The sequence below is a fragment of the Catharus ustulatus genome, chromosome 6 (assembly GCF_009819885.2).
Source record: "Catharus ustulatus isolate bCatUst1 chromosome 6, bCatUst1.pri.v2, whole genome shotgun sequence".
Classification (NCBI taxonomy): domain Eukaryota; kingdom Metazoa; phylum Chordata; class Aves; order Passeriformes; family Turdidae; genus Catharus; species Catharus ustulatus.
In genome coordinates this window covers 25,642,518-25,670,454 of record NC_046226.1, presented here as the reverse complement: position 1 = coordinate 25,670,454, position 27,937 = coordinate 25,642,518, and the positions used below count along the sequence as shown (strand labels likewise).

Sequence of the window (27,937 nt, the reverse complement as noted above, 5' to 3'; positions counted from 1 at the left end):
CTCAATCAAGATCTTCATAGAAAGAGAAAATGGCATTTCCATATTTCTTGTTCTGATGCACCAAGCAACAGTAGGTTTGCTTTCTCAGCTCTGCTTACTATCCCTCTTGTAGCTATTTTATCACTGTACTTCTTCAGCATCTGCATAACTCTTATTCTACTGTTACTTATGGCTGTATTTATACTGGTTCTTCTCCTGTAGATGAGAAAGCCCATTGTTTGTCTTTCCCAAGAGAACATGGCTTTTTCACAACCATCTCCCAAATCTAAATAAACGTACATGGACCAGAAGAAGCTAAGACCTTTTCAACAAACTTTCCCAACAGCCTAATCCTAGAATATGGAATTGTGTCTGGAAATCACTACTCTGGAGAGTTCTTCTGAGATGCTGCATCAAAAGATAAGAGGAATGGTAATGTTACTGTCTGACTCAAATGATTAAATGGTAACTTAAAGCCTGCGTACAAGGTATGGCTTTGCAAAAAGGAGCCTTGAACTCTGTTGGCCTACAACCAACACATTCATGGGTGCATGCAAACCTGAGAACAAAATCAAGATTTGCTAACAACATTCTGGTTTAAAATGGGCTAAAAACTCTGAGTAAAACTCAGATTTGCTTAGAAAACACCTAACATTCCACTCTCTCTATGGAAAGATACATTCTAACACATCAGTTTTGAAGACTGTGCTAAGCCCTAGCTTCCTTTTCCTACTGTTGGCTCTTGATAAACCGCAGTTTGCACAAAAACCTAACTTTGCCCTGTAAGAAGTGTGAGCAAGCACTGTATAATCCAAACACTGTGATTCTGTACAGATAAAACCAACACACCCAAAGAACAGCACACTAGCACCTTTTATTTCAGACGCAGTAGTTTCAGAGCACAACCCAGATCAACAATACAGGTCACGTTAAAGAAAGGTTTTACAAGAACATTTAATTTACCTCATTCAGGTTAACAGAGTAAGATTGACTCTAATGAAAGGGTCAGAGGCTTCCACAAACAAAGAACTGAAAACCATAAACAGGAATCTTAACATGTTGCTTCATGACAAATACTTTTGGAGAATGCCCTTCATGGGCAACATCACTCAAGTTAAAAACTGCTTTGCTATACAACCTTGTTAGAGTTAGAGAGCACAATTACCTGTCAAACATTGTTAAGGCCACAGAAGGGAGGAATTTGTGACAGGAAGATGTTAATTACAGGCCTGACAAAGGCAAGATCTGGTTAGCACATCCTGGCTAACACAGTCCCATGACAAGAAGCACCAGCTTATATGCATATCACTGGTCAAAAAGTATCATCCCAAGTTATGGCACAGGCAGCATCTGCGGCCACCAATGGCGACCAAAGCTCCCCCAAATACACCTCCATGGACACCTGGAACCTGGACTGTATAAAGGCAGTACTGTTGTCCAGGTGTTAGGACCTACGGGGAGGTTAACACAGCTTAGGAAGAATGATGTACTACTGATAGTGGATACAAAGAAAGCAGAATTTAGAGGCCAGAAGAACATTTGGTAGAAGATAAGGAAAAAGTTATGAAAATCATCTCAGCAATTCTGCTGAAATCAGTTCCAGCTGGGTAAAAGGTAATTCCACAGCGGGAGGTGCATGACCACCGACTCACCAACCTAAGAAACCCACCATCTCAAAAGAAGAGAAAGACTGAACACACAGACTAATTAGCATAAGATGCATTTAACCAAGAGAAAATGGAACACTAATTAATAAGAGAACTGTATTACTTGCAGCCAATAAGCAATAATCCTTTTGTTTCTAAAATGCATAAATACTGAAAGGATTTGGTTGTCAGCAGCAGACCTTGCGGACCCAGCACCCATTTCAGCACAGAACTTACTAACAGATGAACAAACAAGGACCCACACCCCACCACCAAGCCCAGGATGAAGAAGACCCAATAAGACACCACTGGATCCATGGGCGGTAACCAGCTTCTGCTGGCACTCTCTCTCTCTCTCTTTTTCCCTCTATCCCTCTCCCTCTTGTCTTTTCTTTCCCCATGCAGTCAATGTTGCAAAATAAAGCCAGTACTGTTGAACCAGCATTTGGTCTTGTTGTCACCTTAATTTGGGCACAGGTATCTCTCATTAATCAGATCATAACATCACTATTAGAATGTAATGATTTTATCAGCTGTGTTAACACTTACCAAGTATAGGGTTATACAAGCTGGTCTCCTTACAGATGTTTGGGAAAATAGAAGGTAAGTAGTATTTCTTAAAATTTGAGAATAAAAATGAAAATCCCTTTTCCTGGTTTTCCTTGTTCTTCCATTCTAAACTCTTAACCTTAAAACAAGAATTTGGACAAAATAAATATCTACAAGTAGAAGAAAGAGGTAACTGATTAAATGTTCTCTTTATAAGTTATTTCTTTAAAACAAAATCATATATATTTTAACAAATTATTTTAGAAAGATGAAACAGAAACTAGCTGGGAAATGTCAATGCAACAAAGACTGTTCTCTTCCAAAACATTGTTCAAAATGAAACGAACACAAAAAATACAGAAACCAAGAGAAATAAATTTGCTTTTGCAGTCATCTTGCCAAATCAGGGAGTATCCCAAATTCACAGTTTTTAATGGAACTGTTTCTATATTTCAAAATGTTTTATAAAAAAGAATAATTACCCATGCCATTTGAAATATTTCTTCAACAACTTCTTTTAAGACATTTTCACTAACAAGTGTCCATATAGTCATTGTAATAGCTACTTGGATTCATATGTGCAATTGGCAACATGAAAAAAACAAATTTTTCAACCACAAGCAGCAGAAGATACAACTTTGAAGGTGAGTTACACAATTTACTTTCACGGGTCACAAGTGCTAACATTCCCCTTATGAAATGTTTTCCTACATGATAAGTAGTACCAAGCATGGTAAGCTCTCCTCAAGAAATAGAACATGCAATTTCCATCTTTGTTCCTGAGAATCATCTGCCTGCAGAGCTAGGTAATCTGCCAAGTCTATCATAAATAATATAAAGGGAGACTCCTCTCTTTTTTTCTTTCCCCTCTAATTCTCTATTCCTTAGTCAAAGGCCACAGCTCTACTATGATCCATTTTCTGGGCAATGGGTGTATAGAGTGGAACACACATGCATATATTTCACCCCTCAATATAAGTCAACAGATTAGCTGATACATATAATTTAGTGACACAAAGTCCTTTAGCAGAACTTAATATCAAAGAACCTTGCAATTATCAGTGGCCTCTAAAGGGACTTCAGTGACCAACTTCAACACTCACATAGCAAACAAGCTCTATGACACCTGTCTCAATGACCTATCTGAATTTAAATATAATACTACCAATTTATTACAGAAAAGGCAGTTGTCTTCAAAAATATAAGGGCTATTTTTCTTCAAAGTAAATAGCCAGCATTAAGCTTACCCTACAGATCACAAGTATGAAGACTTCTATTCAAAGCGGGAGATACTGGAAGCAATAAAATGAGGTTGGAAATTATTCCAGCATGGCAAATTCACAGAACTGTGATGGATAAAGGGATAAAGGGATGCCATGGAATTGTCAGACTTCTAAGGGAAGAACTTCGTGTGTGTTTGAGTTGCACACAATGGACTAAATATTCATTCAACTCTTCATTTTCTGTACACAGTTGATCCACTGGTTCAAGACAACAGTACAGAGAACGGGAGATGAAAATGAGAAGGGAGATGATATCAGCATTGCTAGAAGTGACTGACAAGTCTTGTTTTGTTTCCATGCTACAATCTGATGGAAGATCCTGTGGTTATAGATCTAGGAATCTTTACACAGAAGACAAGGAAACATTTTTCTAGACAAATTTGCTTTTTACAAAAAGGGAATGGCAAGGAGGGATTCTTTAAAACACTTTTATATGCATTTGCAGTGCCACAAGTAAAAAACTTACTGTTAAGGACAGAGAGGTGTTAATTGTTTCATACCTGTTTGCTTGAAAACTATAGAACATACCTGAATTACCATGTATTTCAAAAGTGCTTCTAAAAAATAGCTTGTTAAATCTTCTTGTCCTTTATCTCCTGATTGTGGAGGAACAAGTGGAGTGATTTCTTCTATAGTCACTTGAGCTATTTAAAGAAAAATAGAAGTACATCTAACGTTTAGACCATTTCTTCTCATGCATAAACATCTACAAAGTTATGAAAGTAGACGTGCACTGCAGCAAGCAGAGACAGCTTACAGGTAAAACAGTCCACCCATAGATTAATGAAAATCAGGAAATTTTAACTTATAAACCACCATGGAACAAATTTCTTACACATATAGAAGGCACAGCAGACAATAAGTAGGTTTTCTATAATCACTTTTGGAATCTACCTGCCAAATTCACATTTTTTAAAATTTCTTTTGGAATTTATGCAAACAATAGCGTAACACTTATGGCACACAAATGCCAAATCTTTATTTATATCTTTCACCATTTTCCCATTTAGCAGTTGATCAGTCACATATCCTCTAAGTTTTACTATCTGTAACCTTCTCTGCCTCAACAATGAAGGTAGTTCAGAGTCGATTTTTCTCCTGCTCCTGTAGTTGGATATTCACATAACAATCTTTGCACCGTGAATTTCATAAGATAACTCCAAAAAAGGGCTTAAGTAGGTAGTAAAATTTCACTTGCAGAGCTATCCTGCCATGAAATTGTCTGCTGTGTTTCAGCAAATTTAATTACTAGTCATGGAGACACCGCTTTCCTCTACAAGTAAAAACAACAGAAAAGACAGAAATTGCTACAGAAAGACCACCTGAAAAACTGTTAGAAACTCATCTCAGCTCAGTTATCTCCCTGGACATGCAAGTATGTCAGTTACTTCAACTTGCCTTGCCTGTGACAAGATTTGAATTATGTTGAGAATTGACGAATATTACCGAATTACTTACTTTCTTGGACATTAAGGGGAGGGTTAATGAGATTATCTAGTGTTCGGGGACCATATTCAGATTGTGGTGATGTAAATCCAGGAATCAAGCAAGAAAACATCCATAATTGTTCTTTACTACAGTTATTTTGAAGTGCTTGCAGCCACAAAAGAAAGAGACGCACACCCTCTCGACGTATCTTAAAGGGAAAAAACATGGAATAAGTTATCTTGTGCCAGAACACACAAAAGCATTTCCATTTGTCCTGGAGGGAGAACAATAAAAAAATGAGGACAGATAGTTTGACCCCCAGCAACTAGCAGAGCCAAACTAACACATTTGCTGCTCCTGATGAAATGCAAGGGCAATCCTGGCACCCTCACTGCTGTTTGTCTCAAAGAATTTCTCACATGGATTTCTCTGAAAGAAGTAAACCAACACATCTAATCACTTGCTTCACTACAGCACTGTGACATGCCACATTAATTTTCAGAAAATACAAAGACCAACATAAAATTTCTAAATATGATCATTAATAATAACAACAGAGTGAGTGAGCTTTCTGTGTCAGAAGGACCAATTCTACCTTCTTCCATTTCTCGTGCAAAAAAGTTAATAGAGTCCTAGAGCACTCCCTTCCTGGCTCTCATTCTGGAGAATTTCAGTACCAGAGAATCCTGCAGGTGGTTTCCAGAGGAATGGTGCAGCTGTTTTGTCCCAACCATTTAAATTACTCTCCCCACCCTCAGGTCTCCCTGGCATAGATAATCTTCCAAGGTAGCCTGAGCCCCAAAATCAGCTTCCTTGCCCTAACAATGAACAGTTAATGCCTCCTACTTCGTTAATACAAAATTCTTTAAAATCCACTGGCTATGCTACATAAACACATTACTATTGTGAGTAGTTTTAACTGAGACAAAGCTGATGATTTGGAGTCATTCTTTCAGGACACACAAGTCACGATCTGGTTTTCATTCCTGGGTTTTTACTGTAAAAGTTTTCCCTTATGTTCTTATTTGTACTTTTAAGTATTGTAGACAAAAGCGCATGCAACTTTTTGCAATACCTTTAATGAATTTCCAGTGTGAAGAAGCTTCTTTAAAATCAACCCTAAAAAAAGAAAAAAATATGTTTGCTTTTGTTCTTTCTATATTAAATAAAATGTCAGAGTTCTCGGTCAGACTTGATAGCCACTTTTAAACAAGTCCTTGGCAATCTCCAATTTAATCTTGGTGACCTTGATACCTTCAAGCAACTGACTCAATGCCAGAAGGAAAAAAATCAAATATCACCTTTCATAGCCTCCTTATCTTTCCCTAAGGACTTTTGAGATGTGTACATTAAAAGTAAAACATTCTCAAGTCATCACATGCATAAAATCAGCATTCCCTATTTACAAATACCCCATGTCAGTTTTGACATGTATTACTAAGAGAAAGAAAATAAGGAAAAAAATAATAATTAAAACTTCAAACTTTTCACCTGTCCTTGTTCTTTCTCAGCCACTCTTCTATTTCTATATTCTCAGATTTAAATCTATATAGAAGAGTATTCAATACACTGGTCAGGGACTTTGTCCACTTATTTTATTTTATTTTTTATTTTCCTTCACCTAGCTTGCAAAATTCTCCAGACCACAACCCCTGTTAAGCCACTTAAAGTGTAAAGAAATGAATGGCATAGTAGCCACTAATTGGTAGCTACTAGGAAAAAGTAAAAGGAGAGTGGAAGGGAGAGGGAATCAACTTACCAATACTATGAAATTGCCACCTCTGATGAATCCTTTCAGGAAGGAGTTGTAAAATTTTCTATAAAAAAAAAACAAACCCCAAGAATGTATGTTGCAGATATCACTCCTAAAAGACCAAACAGCCCTTTCACAAAGGGCACAAATCAGAGGCTGAAGCATCAACTTAAAAAATTCCCACAATGCTTTCCTTGGAAGCTTTACTGTCCTATCAAGACGACCCCATTCCTAAAGCTAAGAAGTCCAAAGGTTCTGACAGACTGACTGTAAGTCCTGCACTGGAGACTTCAAATGTTATTGTAGGTCACCTGGCTCCACTGTTTCTCTGACAGACACTGCTGCTTACAGCTTAGAGAATGGAAGATGAGTGTCTGTCTCAGTTACTGTGGTTCACAACAGATTGCATTAAGTTATTCCACATTTCTAATGGTTTCAGCTAAGATGTTCAGCTGTCAACTTGCCTCTGTGGCACAAGCAAATATTTGCTTCAGCTTTCTCAACTGAGGGGTAATGAGCTACAGCAAAACAGTGCAGACAAGAACTCTACAAATAGAATGACCATCTCCAGAAACAAGAAACAGAGCATGGTTAGTAATTCCAAATCTACCATGTAAGACTTGCAACATTTACACTAGAGGAATTTGCAACTTGTAAATAACCTAATTTTTCCTGGCTGTGGCCCTCCAGCACACTGTTCAACTGCTTCCAAAGCACAGATTACCTAATATTCCTTTATGCAGGAACTAGTGAACAAATGAACTAGTTCTTTCACATCCACCAACATACCTCACTAATAAATAAATAATAACTGAATTTGTATTCAACCATGTGATAAGCACTGATCAGCTTTTAGTCTTCCATATTTTTAAGAAACAATACTTGTTCTACAATGACAAGCCTCCATCAAAAAGGAAAGATGAAAACTTGACATTCTAAGCTATTTCTAAACTATAGAGTCTGCTTAGAAATGTTCTGGTTTTATTAAATTATTTCTTTAGTGTCGAATTCATCTAAGGCAACACATACTTTTGGAAAGAATAATGTGAAATGCAATTTTCAAATAATGATTTTTTTTAAAAATAAGGAATATTTTTTAAAGGATCTGTAAAAATTTTCTGCAGTAACAATCTATTATGAGAAAAATCAGAGATAACATGCAATCAAAAGCTCCAAGGTATCAGGAGTAAACAGAAATCACCTTTCTACAAATTTCAGTGTGTATAAGACATTATGAAGAAATATCACCACCAAAGAATAATCAACTTTCTAGAGACACAGAAACATCTTTTTCCAGTCTAAACATCTTCTTGCAAAACTGCAAGTCCAATTTTTATTTTTCACACAAAGCACATAAATTCAGCTCTATGCAAAAGGAAGAAAGAATTCAGCTCTATGCAAAAGTAAGAAAGAATTCAGTCAAATGCAAAGTGTATTTACAGATGACTGTAGATTAATAGGACTTAAAGCAAAAAAAATTCAAAATATCTCACCTCAAAAATAAAAAGAATAGAATCTAATTCTTCTCTCTGAGACTTGTGACCTAGTTGCAAAAATAAATAGTTAAATATAAATAGAAGATGCACTTTCATCATCAAAACAAAGATCCTTAAATATGTAAAATGAAAACCTGCACTTTTACAACCATAACTTTGCACTACTTCTGCAAATAAAAATTACACTCCACAAATACAGTTTATAAGAGCTAAAATTTGCATAACTTCCTATTATGGCATCTACAAGTGGGAGAGATTAGGTTACACATTACCTTGTCATAGAATAATTCTGCAGAATACAAAGTATAACACCTTAAGAATCCTCACTTTGCAGAAGGGCAAACACAGAGAATAAACACTTTTTGCTCACCTCCACTGTATGCACATCTCATTGCTCTGCCAGTATTTGCAAAGTCAGTTCTTACACATATTTCTGCACAGCTAATGTTGCCATCTGTGACCACACAGAGCTTTGTTTATAGCACCCTGCGTTATTTCATAACTAAGACACAAGCATCAAGATAAAAAGAGTTCTATCTGAAATACTTACCTTTTTGTTTAAGGCCCACTTCAATAGTCACAAAGTTTTCAAAGAACACATAATATATATGTGAAAAATGTAGGTCAAAAAACTGTTTGAGATCAATTGATTCTGCATTCTCTGAAAAACAGAACAGAACATTGTTTATAATACTTTCAAATATTCACAGTCAACCACTACATACCATCATCCAGCAGCAAGAACTGCAGATATTTAGAAGAAAAATTATTGTTTTTTAAATAAATAACAAAATAATTAAAGAAATTATTGAAGCTTTCATTCTTCACACTGAGGCTAATGAAATTCAGTATGGCATGCCATAAGTGTCTAGTGAATTTTAAAACAGGAAGCAGCATCTTCTTGCACATCCATTGTTTGCATATTAATGCCATCAAATGCTAGTCATGAACCCTAATTCCATCAGGACTAGTACAAATTAATCTAGTTTCAATTGTTAATTTAATAGAAATAAAGCTAGTGAGACTGCCAAACTCTACAACAGAAAGACCCTCACAACCTCCAACTATAATTACTAAGCACAACTAAGCTTACTAAAGAAAGTAGAAGGAGGATGTTAAGTGAGGAACACATCTGCTCTGTAGATAAACAAGCTGGGAGGATGCAGAAAGTAGCACTGGATTCCCACTGTTGCCTCCTTATTCCCTCCAAGTTCCAAGATGCTACTTTCTAGCCTGGTTCATTCCCTCACACTCCTAAGGAAATCAGAAGATGGGATCTCAGGGATACCCTGAGGTGGAAACATCACTCTAAGTATGCGGGAATATGCTCTCTAATGTACCCCAGGAAGGTTTCCAGACTCTCTTCCCACAGCTCTCTAGACAGTTTTCTGCAAATTCCTGATACAGAAATACACAGTGATTTATCTAGATTAATTTTAAAGTGATCATTTTAAATAATCAAGCCTTAGTACACACTGTGTAGACACTCCCTGTCCTGTTTTTCAACTACATAAGACTTGAGAAACTAGGTGGACAAAACAATACCGTGGAAGCACAGAGGAACAGGAAGACAGCATTTTAAATGGCAAAACTGCTCTTTCAGAATACTGATGTGAAACAAACAAAAGCAAAACATGAAGAAAGGTGAAGCAAGCAAAACCTTTATACCCTTTCACCAGCTGTATTCACTGAAACACCCTCTTTCCCTGTAGATACATCTTCTAAAAAGCTCCTTCTAATTCTGTATTGGACCATAGAGTTTTTAACCCTTTTTAGAATGACATCAGTCTTTATCATCTCACATGACTGGATATACAAACAGTAGATTACAAAGTCAGGAACAATGAACTGAAAGGATGGCCAAAAGCATGGCGTATTTTCAGTTATGTTTTCTTATATAGCTCTAGAGAACTATTAACTCAATTTTAACACAAATTTTGCTATAAAAGTTTCCAACACAGACTTATTTTTGCTATATCACAGCATTCTGGCAACATCTTGCATAATGAATGTAGTAGAGCCAAGGTGCTCTTGGAGCAGATAGTGCTATATCAGCAGCCAAGATCAACTCTTAAGCAAGGCAGCTCAGCTGGAATAAACAGTGGTTCAGAAAAGCAAGGATGTGCCTGACCATCCACAGGCTTACCAAATCTCTGGGTTTGCAGAAACTGCCATACCACTTACAGATCAGCACCTGAAATGCTACAGTTTAGACGTGCAAATGTTAAAGCTCATCAGGGAAATGCGCACAAAATGGAGCTATGATTAGAGCACAAGCACAACCATTACAACCACTTCCACCCATGGGCAGGGCCCTGAGACCTAGGCTAGGAACAAGAAAATACTGGAAGAAAAATCAAGAGTTTGAGATGGAAGGATTAAAGGAAAAAAAAAGAAAGCAAGGATTGAGACTTTCAGGAGAAAGAAGGGTGACAGAAGGTATCTCGTAATCCATATGTTTATAGGACTGTATAGGAATTACACGTAGAAAGCAGCAAAATTGTTCACTCAAAGCAAAGATGCAGAAAATACTAGTTCCAAATACTAAAGGGATAGGAAGCAGTTAAACATAGTCTCTTCCAACCAAAACACAGGAATGCTGCATTTTTGCAGGCATGTTAAATGTCTTGTTTCCTGAAATAGACCCTCATTCTTCCCTCACACATGGGTCAACTCTGAAACAGACCAACAGAAAAGAACCCCAAATGCCTAAGCCAAATATATGATCTTAAACACTCAATCTTAACAGTCCGCAATTTTTGGAGACACTATTCCTAAATTCTTCAGGCAACAAATTGAAGGTTTGTCTACATAACCAGCTGAACAGTGCCTGCCATTTTACCACGTAACTGCATATGTACAACTGGTACTGTGGTAAGACAATCTGCCTTTGGTTGGAGGGTGAGGTGGAATTTCAGAAGTTTGTCCTTTTTTAACTTTTTTGTTCATTTGTTATGTATTTACTGAAGAATAACATGTCAGTCACCTCAAAAAATGCTTGAAGGAGCAGTGGTAGACCTGTATTATTACCACTAACACCCAAATACCATTAAAAACATACCTTCAAAATACAGTTGCAGTTTGCAAGAGTAGGAGGAGAGTAAAAAATTCCTCGACTTTGCAATTTCTATAGCAAATACATTTCACTCTGATTCCTTTCTAAGATCACACTTGATAACAAAATCAAAAGCAAGCTTTTAAAATTGAAACTGGTTAACAACAACTGTATTTTGCAATAAATACTATTGCTTCAGATGGAAGAAATATAACATTTTATTTAATGGGAATTTAATTTAATGTTCTTTTATTACACGAAAATAACACTTTTTAAAAAACCCACTAACTCTCTTTGTTAATGCTGAAAACCAGCTTTCCTCCTAAGGGAGGGAAAACAGTTGTTCATCTGACAGGCTTGCCACCTACAGCAAAAGAGAACATCTGCTCATCATCAAAGGACACCTGTAGTGATTCAGTAAGCTGCTGGTGCAGAAATTTGGAACCTTGCATTGGTCGAGAAGTTTGAAATTCATTATGAATATCCTGAGATTAATTACGGTAAAAAAAAAGAGAAGGGTGAAAAATAGCAGATATGGCATGGATATAATGATGTAGACCCTAAGAGGGCTTGATCTGGCCACCTGTACGCATCATTCCATTTCACAGCTACCTCTATATTGAAAACAACCCACACAACTAATGCATGGAGAGAATACTGCTCTTCTTGATTACTGTACCATTAAAACTTCCAGTTATATGCTGCTGTTATAGCTTTCTTCCTTAATTAAGGATTTGGTTTTTTATCTAATGTCTCTAAAATATTCAGTTTACCTCTATCTTTGCCATCAGTTAAAGAAACAGCTCCTCAATTCTCATGCCATAATCATTTTCTCCAACATCAGCTCACTGTCTTCTCTATGCTCTCTCAAAGTATCACGCATGTTGCAGAGGTGAAAGTAATTTCCTCTACCAGCAGCATATCCTTTTCAGCTAGCCTTGAACTGGGAATTTGCAGGAAGTTGCTCCTCTGCTTTGGCTACTTAAGTATTTTCTGTATTTTTAAGAAGAGAGACATAGCCTTTTTTAAATGTGAATTAGGATTAAACAGTAACAGGCTTTCCTTTAAAACTTCCAGTTCATTCCTATTTTTAAATTTTAAACAAAAGAACTTTATATTCTTCTACCACAGATCATATAACTAACACAAACTAATGTACTCCTTGTGTTCTTGCTTCGATGACCAGACTGGGAGGAAGGAAGGAAGGAATCAGAAGTAGATCTGGCACCATATGAAGTAGTTGGAAAAGTTCCTCAGAATGTGAAAGGGAAAAATGGGATACTATTGTATTCCAAAGGGACATTAAAACCAAAATTTCTACTGTACAATGCATAGTTTCAGTACCCTAAAATCCAGACTTTCAGCATTTTATGAAAGTTGTTTGCCAAGAAAATGCAATTTTCTTCAGGCTTTAAAACAGCAAGAAACACTGATCTTTGCTGTTTTTTCCTAAATAATTTTCTGTAATTTAAAAGCTCGTACAAATCTTATCTCCATGTTGTGTTCAAGGTTGATTTTTTTTTTTTTTAAAAAAAAAATGTTTTGGCGCGGTTTAAGTTTTGTATTTTAATTGTTTACCTTTAAAGTTCTGTCCTGTGCAGAAAAGTACTAGCTTACTTGCTTTATAATATTTTATTTCACACAGTATGTGTCTCTTGGTGCTTAAATGTAATTTTCTCCTTAAAACAAAACAAACCCTGCCAAAATTTCTGATTTCAGACGTGTATTTTAACTTTTCTGAAGAGAACTTTCATCAGTTCACACTGCATTGCAGAAATTTAAGAAAACAGTCTGTATCATTACAGATTAAGTTGTGGTTAATTTTATGCTCTATTTTAAGCATTTTAGAATGTAATAGCATGTTTATACATAAAATTGTCAAAGCACCTAGTAAATGAAAACATTATCCTGTCTTATTCCAAGACTTACTGGCTTTTAAGTTACTTTCCCTTGCCCTTACCAAACCCAAATTGACAACTGCAGCAAACAATGACCTGGAAGATGGCCAGAATTCTGGATCTATTTCTGTAAAGCAGAGGCCTGATATGGACTGACACGGTCAGTATCAATCTCTGTAACAAATTGGTGCCACTAGAAAGCAAAGGTTTCCATGTCCTCAATGGATAATCAAACTTATTAATTCTTAATTCTCCATGCTGAAAAATTTAAGGGTTTCTTTACAGCAAAACAGTAGAGAGATTTGGTTACATAGGGACTGTCTCAAATAGAAAAGCATGTAACTGAGAAAGGTTAAGCAGAAAACCTCGGGAACTAAGTGGTGGCTCTGGCATAGTTAACAGACTGTCAAAGTGAAAGAGTGCTGATAACAGACCACAAATGCAAATCTATGAAACAAAGGCTTCACATTAGCCCTTACTGTTTCAGATCTAAACAACAGCTGTTCAACAAAACCAATTTTTTTTAATCAAAGAAAATATTCTTGAAGGACTACAACTTAAAGCAATCTTCTAATGGACTTCTATTTTGCATCAGACTAATCTAAACTCCTGGTCACAACCTTTTAGATACAAATGAAAAAAATTCACAAATTAGTAAGTAGGTTAACAGAACCAAAGAACATCATCTGCATACAGACTGGTACAACACCAGTGCCCTACAGGAATGAGCAGAAGCAGCTGCCAGCTTTCCAAGCTAATTCTCTAATACTTTACAGACTATGAGAGTTACACTAGTAAACTCTTAAGAAATACTTCCACAACAATTCACGGGTGTTCCAGAACTTAAGCTTTTATTTAAGCAACTTCAAACACTTCCATAGTAATGCACTTATTTTCATTCTGAACTGGAAAAGCTAAAGCCACACAGACTTTTCCTTTGTGACCAAGTGGTCAGAGCCTCCCTTTTGTCTACCCTGGGGTTTTGATCTGGCTCCAGCCCTCAGCCTTACAATTCAGCAGCCCTGGCCATTGCTGAACTCTGCAAGTCGAGTGCAACATTAGCCAAAATACTAAAGCAGAGTAAATCTTCCCCCTTTGCTCCTGACCAAAACATAACTCATTCAGGGTTAAGTCAAGAGTGACAGAACATCAAGCCCAGTTTCTTATACAGCATGCAATCCACATCCAGATCCCTGACTTATATGAGCACTGACATGTCCTCTGCAGTTAAGACTAACCAGGAAATAAAAAAAAAAAAAATCTACAACTCTTGCCAAAAATAATAAGTCTTTGCATATCCACTGAAACTCCAGGCAGCTACTCTTGTTGTAGCTTCTCATTTGCTGTCACTTTAACAATGATAAAACATTTTTCATTTATGCTGATGTTGATGACGTTCAACACCAATGAAAGCCATCCAGCTGAAGCATTAGGGCTGACTGCCAGTGAAATGTATTTCTTAAATTAAAATCCCCTTAAACAAATGCAATCTCTGTTTAAGTATATTGTCTAATATTAAGCAATATATCAGAATGGATTTCCAATGCAGTTCATTTCATTCTGTCCTATGTAATTTGACTTTTCCCTTTCAAAGATTATTTACATGAGATCTCCAGCACTAACCAACCACCAAGAATAACAAAACAAAATAATACAAACACCCTGCACTTTGGATACTGTTTTCTTGCATTTTACAAGTGGCTCCAGAGATAAAAGCAGTACAGTTTTAGTTACCAGATGCAAATAAAATAATTATGAGAAACAATATATTTCCTTTTTTCTTTACTCTAGATTAACAGATTCTAGGCCTGTAACTTCTATTCTACAAAAAAAGTGAAAAAGGAGGAGGAAAAAAACCCAACTCGACAAGCAAACAACTATCTTAAGAATTCAGCCCTATAAGAAAATTTAAACCAAGTAGATTAATTTGATTTACTTGCACACAGTAGGATCATTAAATATTTATACATTTTAGCTTTTTAAAAAAATACATATATTTCCAAATTCTGACAAACTTCAAATTCAACAGGTAGCACCAACATATTTACTGACTTTTCATTTTGATATTATTTTTAAACTATTATCTTAGGAAGGGTAACACACCTAGTTGTTTTAATTATTTATAGAATGTTCAAAGCCCTTTTTCAACAAAAGGACATATAAATCAAGACCTAATGCTTGAAAGATTACTAGAATAAACTTTTATAAATTACCATTTTAAAATCATAGAATTTTAGTTTGATGTTGAAGTCTCATTAAACAGTGCAATATTATAAGAATAATGCCATATTATTTCCACTGTAATGATCCTAAAAAATGTAATTAGCTAATTGATTTGGTACTGCTAAAATATATATATAGATACTTATATAGAGAGATATATTTTCTGGAAGATCATTGTATAGGCAATACCTAACTCTGTAATGTACATGATGTGCCTCCCTTCCATCAGCCAGAGCCTGAGTGATCACACCTGCACCACTGCAGCTCACAGCCTTCCTTCCAGCAAGGCCCCACTGCTGCCACACAGAGCCCAAGGGAATCCTGTACGACATTCCCGCTCAAGGCTCGGCTGCTTCAACTACCACAGTCACACACAGTAAACACAACTGTCACAGCACTTCCACAATACAGGAAGACAAGACAGCAGAGCAGTTTGCTAAAAAAATCACACATTGACCAAACCAGCACCAGGGAACTGTACGAGACTCTCAGGCACTCCCCAGAGCTGAGAAGGAAAAAACAAATGGAGCAGGGTGGGGTAAACACTTCCCATCAGGAAAAAAGGAATACATCTCAAAAGAATAAAATCTGTGAAACCAGATAATTACAGGTGTTTCAAGAAATATACTGCAGCAACATAATGATGAAAAGCAGATTGCCTTTGCTCACATACCACTAAGTCCCGAGATATGAAACTTCAATCTTTCTAATTTTTCTCAGCATTTCTTAGCAAGAATAATATTTCTTACTACTTAGAGGCCTCTTAAGGGCTTTAACATCCACTAATAAACCTTATACCTGTGACATGCATAAATGTGTCATACATTGTATTTACTTTAACAAATAATTTAATCAATTCTGAATTAGTCACCCGACTTTCACAGAATTTTCTCTGGTTTCCAAATTACAAAAAAAGACTGAATGGAGCCAATCTGAAGCAGATCAGAGAACCAGAGACAGACACTGGACTGAAGTGGCAAAGAGCAGTTATGTACTAAAGAGTTTTAGGGAAAAAAAGAAAACAAACAAGAAAAAACAAAAACAAAACCCAAACCACAAGAAATGCATTTTCCCCCAGCATGCCTAAAACTGATCACTCGTCTAGCATTCAAGAGCTTCCCAAGACAAAAATAATTTATTGTAACTTCATATTTGGTACGCTGTAATCAATGTTATTTCCTAGTCATTTTCATATGTGTTTACATATTTTTCATCCTCTGCCCCTATACAAAGAAATTTTAAAGCTTTCAATATCTTTTTACAATAAATTTTACTCTCATCTGAGTCATTCCCATACCTTAATCTTCTATACACTGACTATAGCAACGAGACTCCTAAAGGTGTAATGGTATTTGATATAATGGTACATCACTGCTTTACCAAATACACAAAATTTTCTACATATCCTTCTGCAGACTAATTTGCCTCTTTTTACTAAATTTAACCTGAGTTGTCACCAATGACGGGATACTTCCCTAAAAGAATACATATCATTGCATTCTGAGTATCTTGCAAAAGACATTTTAAAAATTCCATCTAATGTACACTACTCTAAACTTGCTAAAAAAATAAAAGTCACAGGCCTTTGTGCTATCCATCCACTTAGTTTCATATTAGGTGCTTTGATATTGTTCAGTCTCTTCTGATCCTTACTAAAAGTGGCATTATACTGATTTAAATATTTTTAGACTATATGGTACCTGACTTACACCAGTTCCTTAGAGGATGCAACTCTCAGTCTTTCACCATAATTAAATTTTTTAGATTTCTCTTTGGCTAATAGACTGCCAGAAGTCTGTAATTTACAAGCAGTCACCTCTATTCATGACTATTCCATTATTTTGGCTTACTGGAGAATTGGCGTTTTGGATGTCTTGGTAAAATAGCAGGAAAATTAACTAACACTCCCTCTCCTCCTCTCAAGTCTTAACCATGAAACCAAGGCCATACCTCTTTATTGCTGCTGACTAAAGACTAAAATGCACAGCAAAAAAGAAAAAAATGAACTCTGATCCAATATGCCTTGCAGGCCTAATGAAAGTATTTTAAATTAAAGAACAAGAAAAAATTTGCTCCTTCTCCTGAATGTGAAACTGCAGAAAATTCTCTTCTGGAACTTTTAGTCTCCAGTGGCTAAGAACAATAAATAAAATAAATAATTTTAATTAATTAATTAAAATTTTAATTAATTTAATAAATAAATGAAAATTATTTTTTCCTTCAGGAAGATGCTGAACAGAGTTGACCTGAGATTTCCTGCCCTGTCCCCTCAGATAGCCTGTAGGTAATAGCTAACATGGCTCCCTTGAACACATGGGAAATACAACAATTATTATTCTGGGAGAATTGTCACTGAGGACAAAATGACGTGTACTTCACTGCTTAAGCTGTGGGATGGTGCCTGTACGAGAAGCCACCTCAGGAAGCAGTCTGTCTTACATGGGCACCTTAATTTTATTTTAATCTGGTTCTGAAGACTAGCCAAAGAAAAAACTGCAGAAGAAAGGGCATAGAGCTTATGTTTTGGAAGTCACTTGAGGCAGCAGAGAAAGGATTAAGGCAAGGAGGTGATCACACCAGAAGAAAGACTTCAAATAATCTGCTTTGTACTTCTCGCGCTCTGCAGTGGGAATATGTACGGAAATATCTTACTCTTCTGCCCTAAAAAAACCACCTTGTTTTTGTACCTCTTGCACCTAAGAATGTCTGCATAATGACAAAATCTTGTGGATGTATCCAAAACAGACAAGCTGAAGAGTACTGTTACACCTTTTCCTAATTACACAGTCACTTACACACTGTGTTCTGCCAAACTTGGAGAAAGGATGTGTGGGAGCTGTGCTTTAACAGCTGAGATATACACATGGGGAGGGGGGGCATCATATGAAAACATCCCCAGCAAATTTAGTCTGTCGTACAGCTAGTACACAGAAACCTTAGATTAGATAAGAATGTCTGCTTGACATAGCTTACGGCTTGCAATTTACAGAAGTCATCCAATTATTAAGAAAGCTGAAGAAAAAAAAGTTGTACATAAATTGCAAGCAACATAAATACAAAATCTACAACAGATTAGATCAAAAACATTCCGTGTTTTGTAGACTAAAGCAAACCTAGATATATTAAACATAGTTTAGCCAGGAAATCTGAATTCAGAGGGGTACTTAGTTTCTTTAGGATGTTTTCCCCTCTTAAGTTTAAACTGAGGAAGTCGCTAAAAACCAACACAGAGCAAGCCACAGCTGGCTCAGTACAGTCGCTTAGGAAGAGTGGTACATTCTGAGTGAGGCAAAGGGATGCATCTGACTATTGAAGTCTCTTAGATAGCTACACAACTATTCTCCATTTCAAGTCTAGATAATTACTATGTTGCAGAAAATAACTCATGAAGCAGCAGATGGTGCAACATGGGAACACCTGCTCCTTTAAACACCAATACAAAACAAGGGAGCAATAGCTGTTTTCCTTTGAAAGGGAAGAATCCAGCTTTGGAGGACAAGATACATAAATACCAGCAGACTGTGGGCAGAACCCAAAATAATCCATTCAGCATTCTGTGCTAAACACGGAATGCAGTTGCCCTTGACCCAGCCCTGTTCACGTGTTGATAAACTGTCAGAAGCAACACACACATTCACAGGACTGAAGTGCCCAAAAGACACTCCAGAGCAAGCTTCTTTTTTCAAGGACAGCTTGATGACAATGACTTAGATTTTTACAAAAACACGCAACTAACAGATATTTCGGAATGGTTAACTCCAGGTTTGTTTTTGTTTCCCCCTGTTTTTTTTTTTCATTAGGCAATTATGCAGTATAATCACAATTTCTAATTCATTGGTCAAGTTAAATGGCAGTTCACATGGAACTGCGGCAGCCCTTCAGGGCTTGTTGTGTCCTCCTTTACCAACTGGCAAACCAGAAGTGTTTTGAATCTGGCTGTATAGAAGCCCATTCACATCTACACTAGTGAACACTCACTACTGTAGCTCCTACCTTGAAAACGTACACAAATATAAATTGTTACTGAAAGCACATGGATTGGAATGGATTCAGGAGTTACAGGCACCATTTGCGCTCGCCAGCCACTTTTATTCATGCGCAGCAACTTAGCAGCTTGTGTATTCTAGAGAATAATTCACATGGGAAGAACACCACTTTTTCTCCTTCCACAGTTACCAAAGCAATTCCACCTTCAGACGGAAACGTCCGTGTCTCAATACAAAAGCGCCGAGCGAAGCATCCCGCGCCGCGCCCGCAGGGTCCGCGGCCCCCGGCACATCGCTGCACCCTCGGCCCGCCACGCCGGGCAGGGGTCGTACCCCGCTCGCCGGGCGGGTTCTCTCGCCGGGGCTGGGCCCCGAGTTCGCCGCCCCGCCCCAGCGCTCAGCCGGTCCCTCCAAATTCCCGGTGTTTCTCACGCCAGGACCTGCGGCCCCCGCTGACCCCCTCCCGGCCGCCTCACCGATAAGGACGCGGAGGTGCTTGAGTCGGGTGAGCGGGTCCTTGCGGGTGTCCAGCACCTTCTGCGTGGATTTCCGCACGTCCCCGTGCGGCTTCTTGGAAAACATCCCGCCGGGCCCGGCCCCGGCGCCGAGCTCCAGAGGCGGACAGCGGCCTCCGGATCTGCCCGCTCCGGGGCCCCTACATAGCCAGAGGCGGCAGCACCGCCTCCGCCTCCTCCTCCTGACTCCGACTGCGATGCGGCGAGGGCGGCGGGGCGCGGCGCGGAGCCAACTCCCCGCGGGCCGGGGGGCCGGGCTGGGCCTGGACTCCCCCTTCTTCCTCCCTCGCCTTCCTCCCGCTGCTTCACGACAGCCGTCAGGTACGACCCCAGGCGTCCCCATGGCAACCGCGTCGCGACGTCACGGCGGCGCTGCCCCGCGCAGCTCCGAGGCGCGGCGGGCGGGGCCGCGCCCGCGCTCCCCCGGAGCCCCGGCCGGGGATGGGGAGCAGGCCCCGGAGCGGGACATTCAGGGGCTCGCTGCAGGAGCCTCTGCGCCGCTCGGAAACAGTAACTCGTGTGGGAAACTACTTCTGCTGTTTATAAGTAAAATGTAGTTATCCCATTACACAGCTACTCCGGCTGTACAGAGACACTGCAGTGTAAGTGTGCAATCCTGTGAGCAATTAGGAAATAAAATCCAGGTGGGGACCGTATTCACCGCGGCAGCGACTCCAGACCTTTTACTGAAGCCTCAGTTGTGCAACCAGCAACGATGTGTCTCATAGTTCCTCTTTCCACACTGATCCCCAAAGTGCTGCAACTCCTCATGCCGCCTCCTGCCCAAAGTTGCTTCTCCCTGATTTCACTGCCTACGCCTTCGGCTGCAGTGCTGGCATCGAGACTGAACCATCAGGCACGTCTGGGTCCAACACGACGGTCTGAGGCATCCTCATGTCTTCTGTGCTCTTTTAGGATGGTGATGTCCGTTCTTCTCCTGCAGCAAAGCCAAATGAGCTCAAGAGAACACGTTTGCCTCAGTCCCATGCACAACCATACAGCCAGGCCCACAACAGCCAGGGAAATGGGTGAGGTGCTGTATCAACTTTTGCTGAGGATTGAATTACTAACATTGAAAGTCCCAAGTTTCTCCTAAAATTTTGCTTGCATTCCTGGGATAGAGAATTCTTGGACTTTCCAAAAAACATCTGCTGTAGTACCACTTAAGACTCTTTCCAGTATCTCTTTGCTTGCACATTTTTAAACAGTCACTGGTGCTCTGTTTTGGATTGAGGATATATATCCACTTGTCTGAGCTAAGAGTCTGATTCAAACAGCTGGAGTTTTTAATATTGGAAATATTTAATTATTTGAGACTCATTTTAAAATTCCAAGAATTGTCAACATTTACAGACCTGTCACATAAATAACATAACCCAAGTGTTTAAAATAATGATGGATAACAGTCAATGTTAGAAGCACAAGGGCAGTGGGAACATAGTCAGCAAGGCTTCAGTGAGGGACTCTGTGGTCTGCCCCAACGCAGTTAATATTCTACCATCTCTGAAAGTGAGATCTGAAGATTAGCAGTGATAGCTAGTATTACAATTATTTAATTTACTATAACACAGTACATTTTAGCTCTCTAAGATCTGACAATGATACATTGATTTATGTGCTTTGTTTTCTAAATTTCATTAGTTGTAAGCACACTTCTGCATACTGAAAAACTCAGAAATATCTTTTATTTGGAGAATTTGCTTGCTTTTCCGTTAATTTTTAGATCTTTAACTCAAGATGAGATTAAAAATAATAGAGTAAGACATCATTAAAATATTATATCACGGGAGGGAGTGGTGTTAACCAAGATAATAATGGCTTCTGTAGATAACCTCCTTGTGCAGGCACACCAGGCAGGAAAGGCATGTTCCGTGCACAGGAAAACCTGTGGTCTTGCAAAGGCTTGACTTTGAAGCATGTGACTTTGGTTCTTTGAATGTGCATGAAGGTTAGAAAAGAGCAGGATTAGTTAGGTAGAGGTTAGGTTCTGGTGCATTACAGGCTGCTATTACTGTGCCCAATTCTTTGCATTTCCACTTTAAAGAAAGAACTTTTAAAATATTTCTATCCATATGCAATGGGACTGTCATGACTAAGTTTAACTGAACTTTTTTTAAGTTCTGACAAATGCCGCAGAACTTTATTCCCTCCTTCTATTAACTGTCATCAAAGCCTGACAGAGTTCAGAAAGCATTTGGGTAATACTCTCAGGCACATGGTGTGCCTCTTGGGGATCGTCCTGAGCAGGGCCAGGAGTTGGACTTGATGGTCCTGATGGGTCTCTTCCAAATCAGCAGATTCTGTGATCTCTACAGGGCCCCATAGGACACTTAAAGTAGTATGGGGCAATTGGACCCTATTCATAGTATCAAAAAACTTCTCTCAGTTTCTCTAGGATTTATGATTTCCTAAGATTTCAGCTGTTGTCAAATACTTCAGAAAACATATAGGTATTTTTTAATATATCCTAAAGAGCACAAACACTTCTGTGGCCTAATTCAAGAGTTCAGCATTCCAAAGGAATAGATATTGTTTTGCATTCTTGGATACACCTACAGATATGTAAGTTTCTGGAATTCATGCCTTACTAATATTTACACCACATAAGGGTACATGATTAAAAGTGTGTTAAAATTGCTCAAATTTTCACTAAGTATTTCCCATCTTTCAGGTAGCTAGTATAGATCTTAAACCTGACCCCTTTGAGGTGCACACACTGAAGAGGTATTTGCCCAAATGGTTCTTTAAGAGAAAAGAAGAAATTTTAAATAATTTTTAAATATTCTTTAAATGGCACTGCTTCTGATCTTTTCACATTTAGTTTCAGTCTCCTTCCTATGAGGGTTGTTGAGAAAAAAGGCTCTCTAAATTGTGCTGTGGCCATTGGAGTGGTGTGCTGTGAACCTCTGAGTCTATGGCTTTGCCTGTGCAGCAGTATTCCTGTTTGTCCCGAGTAACAAATTTTTTACTTAATAGGCAACTATTTACTTTATGAAAAAGGCTCCCAAAACTAGATATTTAAATCTGAATAATCAAAACCCCAGTTCTGTACAATTTAATACTCCAGTGTAACATATTGACACTAGAGATGTTTGCTGCTTTTACCTAAGCAGTCAAATATCAGGATCCTCTAATATATTTCTGGTATAATAATAATGGAACAGCTAGCTGTCCCTTCAACAAAATCCTCTTCCTATGAAGATGATGATTCCCATGATTTCCCATTGCATTTGCATAACTCTGTGTCTCAGATGAAATCTGGAATTTATATACTTCTGTGTTTAGGGAAGAAGCTTTTAATGAGCTTATAGTCTGCTTTTGTTTCATTAGCAGTGTATCAGAATTAATACCTCTGTGTGATACAAAGCTGGAACATTGCAGTCTTTCCACTCACCAAAGATGACAAGTTTGAATAAATTTCTCCAAGAACTATAGAACTCATTAAGCCAGATTTCCTCCAAATTTGTATTCTAGCCACTGAAAGCCATGAGCCTCCTCCCTTCACAACAATAAGCCTTCCTTTGTTTAGTCCTCCCTACCTGTTTGGGATGGGCAAGAGGCTGGATTGCAGTTAAGTCTTAACTACACGTGTACAGGTTGCAAGCTGCTGTCCCTTACACAAAAGCTAAGTGAACACATCTCTCTCTCTGGGACATTACTATGTTTTATTTGTTCCAAATGCTGTTTCACAAAACATGCAGAATTGATATCTTGAATATTCATGCTCTCATGTAATATAAGATCAAAATCAGACAATGGCTTCAAAAGTAGCAGGGAGAGTGCCATTGAAACAAAAAAACAACCAACAAACCCCAAACCAATCAACCAAACCACCAAAACAACCAATCATTATCTAAGCTTTGTTTCCTTAGCATGCTAGGACTCTTGTCAGTCATGCTCAAAGAACAGAAGGGGTAAAGGCCTGTCATGACGAGAAACTTTCGTACATGTGGAAGTTATTTATAACCGGTGTAATCATTACTAATTCCTGGCCAGCAGTGCCAGAGAATTTAGACTTTTACTATGCAAAGTCACCTCCAACTCACAATGTTTGAGTTCTAATGTAAGCACTAGCACCCATATCTGATAGGAAAGAGCTTTTGAAATGTGAATACTCTGATACAGTGGAAGTTGCGTCAACTTTTCTTTTAACCAAAAGTACTCAAACACTCAACCACTGCGGTGTTTTATTTTTTTTTCCCAACTTTTGAAATAGTTTTGCAATATTGACAAATGCAAAAAATAAACCCTGCATGTCTGCCAGCCTTTAGGGGAGAAACAATTTTGTAAAGATTATTTTCTTTCAATCAAAGGAAATATTTTGCCCCAGTCTCTCTGGTTATGTCATCCATGAGTAAAATGGATATTTTATAAATAGGTGATATCTCTTTGTGTTTATTTTGATTAGTACAACTTCACATGTTTTGCAGCATATATCAGAGTCTTTTGCGGAGGAATGAACATCATACAATAGTCTTCAAACATAGCTCATAACTGGCACTCCATGACTGCTACTTTACATTGCTGCTGATCTTGACTTGCATGCAAAATAGTCTTTTCAGAGTTCTTGTGACCTACCTCCTAATATTGCACTTTCAAATCGAGGGTGAAGAATTAGATTTAATAAAGTATTCAGTGTATCATTGTTACAGCACAAGCTGGCTTGTAGCTGGGCATTTAATTCGGCCATGAATAAGATTTGATTCAAGTAGCCTGGTTTGATAAACAGGCCCTTAGGTGAACAATAATAAGATAGATTCAAACCCAAACAGGGATTTCACCCAGTGAGTTCCATCCTAAGCTGCAGATGCCAGACAGCTGAGCAATCCAAACTCCCAACCAATCATAAGTGTTTGCCCAGGAACTCCAAACTCTCTATTTAAGGAGAATTCACAAGAATAAAAAGGATTTTGTCACATGGATCATAGAGTGCCGTGTCTTTGTCTTGAACCTGGCCAACGTTACACATAATTTTTAGTGATAGAAAGTGAAATAGTTCGGTTTGCTGGAGTGCAAACACCCCAGGGCTACCACTTCTTTCTCTTGTTGTTCTGTCCCTTTTGGAGGACCTCACCCCCAACAACCAGATCTGTGATGACCAGTCCAAGACATACTATATCTTTAAATGGGAAAGACTCCTAAAAGAAGGTATTTCCAACTCATTAAGATATAGTGCACTATACTGCACACATGGTAAAAGCTCTTTCATCCCTGCTTCTCCTTCAAGTTTCATCTATACCTGTGTCCTAATGACTCAGATTAGATATATATTTTTGTCTGGTTTTTCCCTTTACAATCTTCCTCCTATCAGAAATACTCAGTTACTATGCAACTACTCACTACAACAAAAGCTGGCAATCAGGATTATAATCAGAAAGTTAGTAACTGCTTTTCAGAATCCAAAGTGTTTCCACTCACTGCCTCCATTCAAGAAATTAGGTATAAAATACAGCTTTCCTTCCTAGGTTTTTCTTGGAGTGAACCAAATTGGGGAAGGAGGTATCTGTCCTAGCCAGCATCTTGTTTATAATGATTGTTACTGCATCCAAATTTTTTCAATACCAGTGTTCAACAGAATTTCCAGTTTTGAATTTTTACATGTTTGCCAACTGTCCCTGTTAATGGTCTCTTTCTAATTGTTAGAAAATACCACAAAAAAACTCTTAGCTGTTAATCCCCACCTCTCCATTAAATGCAGAACTGAGCAGATGAGGATGATGACAATCACCTTCTTAACAGTTATTTTACTCTAATGAAGGGCATAAGTCACGATCCAGAAAAAAAAAGCTATCACATCTTTGTAGGGACCTAACACTTGCATTCACTTATATAGATGAAATGGTCAATCTGGTCTCATGGTTGGCTGGATTCACAGATGTATGTATACACACTAAACAAAAATCTTTGCAAGTCCTCTAACAGGCCAGATAGAATTTCTTCTTTCCCCACTCCTTCTAGCATTTGCCTCTAGAGAGCTGATTAAGATAGCTGTTGCCAATTTCAATGTTAAGGGCTTATTTGAAAAATTAGCTTTATAGTCTGGAAATAAACTATAAACTGCCATTAGCCCTGTGCCCATATGTAGTGCCCAGAAGTGCCCTTTGCTCTCACATTTTCCAGAACTCCATTTGGACAGTCAAGTTAACTTCAACCAGTACCTTTTTTTCCTCCACATAACAGATATATTGCTTTAGCTGGGTAATCCCCCCCTCTCCTGGCTATAAACAGAACAGAAGCACGTAGAATTGTATGTTATTAAAAAAAGTTTCTGCCTTAACTTCCTCATCTTGGTTGCTGATTTCCATCAGGGCATGGGAACTTTGATTTCCTTCTGGGGTTTATTTTTAGCTCCTTTAGACCTAGTTCCAACTGTTTGAATAGGAAAATACAATCATGCCAAAGGTTTCCTGTTTTCCTGCCATTCATTTTGCTGCAACTATTTCCTGTAGCTTTTTGAGTTTTTTGTTGGTTTTTTTTTTTCTAGTCCAGAACCTTTGATTTCCAGTCTTTTTATCTTGCTAATCCAAGGGAAAGGGAATGAAATCTTTCAGGAAAGGGAATGAGATCTTGTGATTTCAATGAGGATTATTTGGGCAAGCTTTGGTCCATTTCCCCACACTTCTTATGATCCCGATCACTTTCAGTGTTTTCACTTGGTTTTGAAATTTTCTTTTTTTCTTTTTCTAGCCTTTCATTTCCTTAGCATCTTCTCCTCAGTCTTTGTTTGCCTTTCTTCCCCAATGACAGGATTATAATTGGATTAAATTTGCAAAGTTTTCTTTCCTGAAAGAAAGGGAATGAAATCTGGAAATCAGAGGACAAAGACTCACAGACCCTCTGGAAAGGAGATATGATACATTAAAATGCAATTGAAAAAAACCAGAAAATTTGGAAATTGAGTGATTACAACCAAATGGACCAAGATGGAATGAGGGGCAGTGAAAAGGACCAAAACTTGCCAAAATTACTCCAAATAAAAAGAGTGTAGAGAAGATGCTGAGGAAATGAAATGTTTAATAAAAAAAAGGTAAAATTCTGAAACTGAGTGTAAACACTAAAAGTGAATGGGATGAAGAAGTGCAAGGAAATGCACCTAAGTTACCCAAATAATCCTCATTGAAATTGCAAGATTTCATTCCCTTTCCTGAAAGGAAGAAAGCAAGTCAACAATTTGGACAGGCTTTTCCAGAAAGTGCCACTTCTATTCAGTACATCTTATGTAGCACAATTAAGAGCAATTGGTGAATGAACATTAAAGTACTGCTACCCAAATAAAAAAAAAAAAATTATCCCAACCCTGCACAAATTGCACTATTATCTCTTTAGTCTCTTCTCGTATCTACTCTCAGTAGACAGATGTCACTTTTAGTTAAGTCTGATTTAATTTAAAGCATATCACACTGTGTACAGGACAGCATATGACACTGGAGAAGAAGCAAGTTCTGCTGGGGAGGCCACTATTCACAGAATCATAATACGGTTTGAGTTGGAAGAGACCTTAAAGATCATCTTGTTCCAAATCCCCTGCCATGGGCAGGGACATCTTCCAGTAATCCAGTCTGCTGAAAGCCCCCATCCAGCCTGGCGTGGAACACTTCCAGGCATGAGGCATCCACAGCTTCTCTGGGCAACCAGTTGCCGTTCCTCACCACAATCACAGTACAGAATTTCGCCTTAAAAAACCACAAGGACCTCTCTCCTCTGAGATCTGTGCCACAAGGGACGCCTTGCCAGATGCAAAACTCCTCGGCAGGAGCTCGGCGGGTGGTGGGGGGCACACGTGAGGCCCCGCCTCGTCCCTCCGCTACTCCGGCGGGGAACGGCCACGACAGAACCCCCCGCCACACAGGGCCACAGCCTCGCTCGGCCTCCTGCGGGAGACGTGCGCAGGTACAAAGCGCTCCGAGCTCTGCCCGGCCGCGATGAAGTCTCTCTCGGCGCCGAGCAGTCCTGTGAGTGTCCCGGGACGGGAGACGACGAAAAGCCGCCGCTACGCGCCCGGCCCCTCACAGCACCCCCCGGCCCCTCCTCTCAGGGCGGACCACAATTCCCAGAGCGCCGCGCGCGTGGTGACGGCAGACGGTGGCGGGACTCGGCCAATGGGCGGGCGCGCAGGCACCGGGCGG

At 38.7% G+C, this 27,937-nt stretch overlaps 1 protein-coding gene across 15 annotated transcripts in view; it reads right to left on the bottom strand.

The window, feature by feature from the left end:
* Positions 1 to 20,094, bottom strand: part of RALGAPA1 (Ral GTPase activating protein catalytic subunit alpha 1) — a 131,281-nt gene extending 111,187 nt beyond the window's left edge. For all 15 annotated transcript variants that reach the window (XM_033063047.1, XM_033063049.1, XM_033063045.1 and 12 more), the window contains exons 1-8: positions 19,773 to 20,094; positions 8,685 to 8,795; positions 8,132 to 8,181; positions 6,645 to 6,702; positions 5,961 to 6,004; positions 4,916 to 5,093; positions 3,986 to 4,101; positions 2,175 to 2,313 (exon numbers count right to left, since the gene is read on the bottom strand). In XM_033063047.1, the coding sequence (XP_032918938.1) occupies positions 2,175 to 2,313; positions 3,986 to 4,101; positions 4,916 to 5,093; positions 5,961 to 6,004; positions 6,645 to 6,702; positions 8,132 to 8,181; positions 8,685 to 8,795; positions 19,773 to 19,878 (802 nt within the window). In that variant the 5' untranslated portion in view covers positions 19,879 to 20,094. The remainder of the gene's footprint in view (positions 1 to 2,174; positions 2,314 to 3,985; positions 4,102 to 4,915; positions 5,094 to 5,960; positions 6,005 to 6,644; positions 6,703 to 8,131; positions 8,182 to 8,684; positions 8,796 to 19,772) is intronic.
* Positions 20,095 to 27,937: the final 7,843 nt, after the last annotated feature.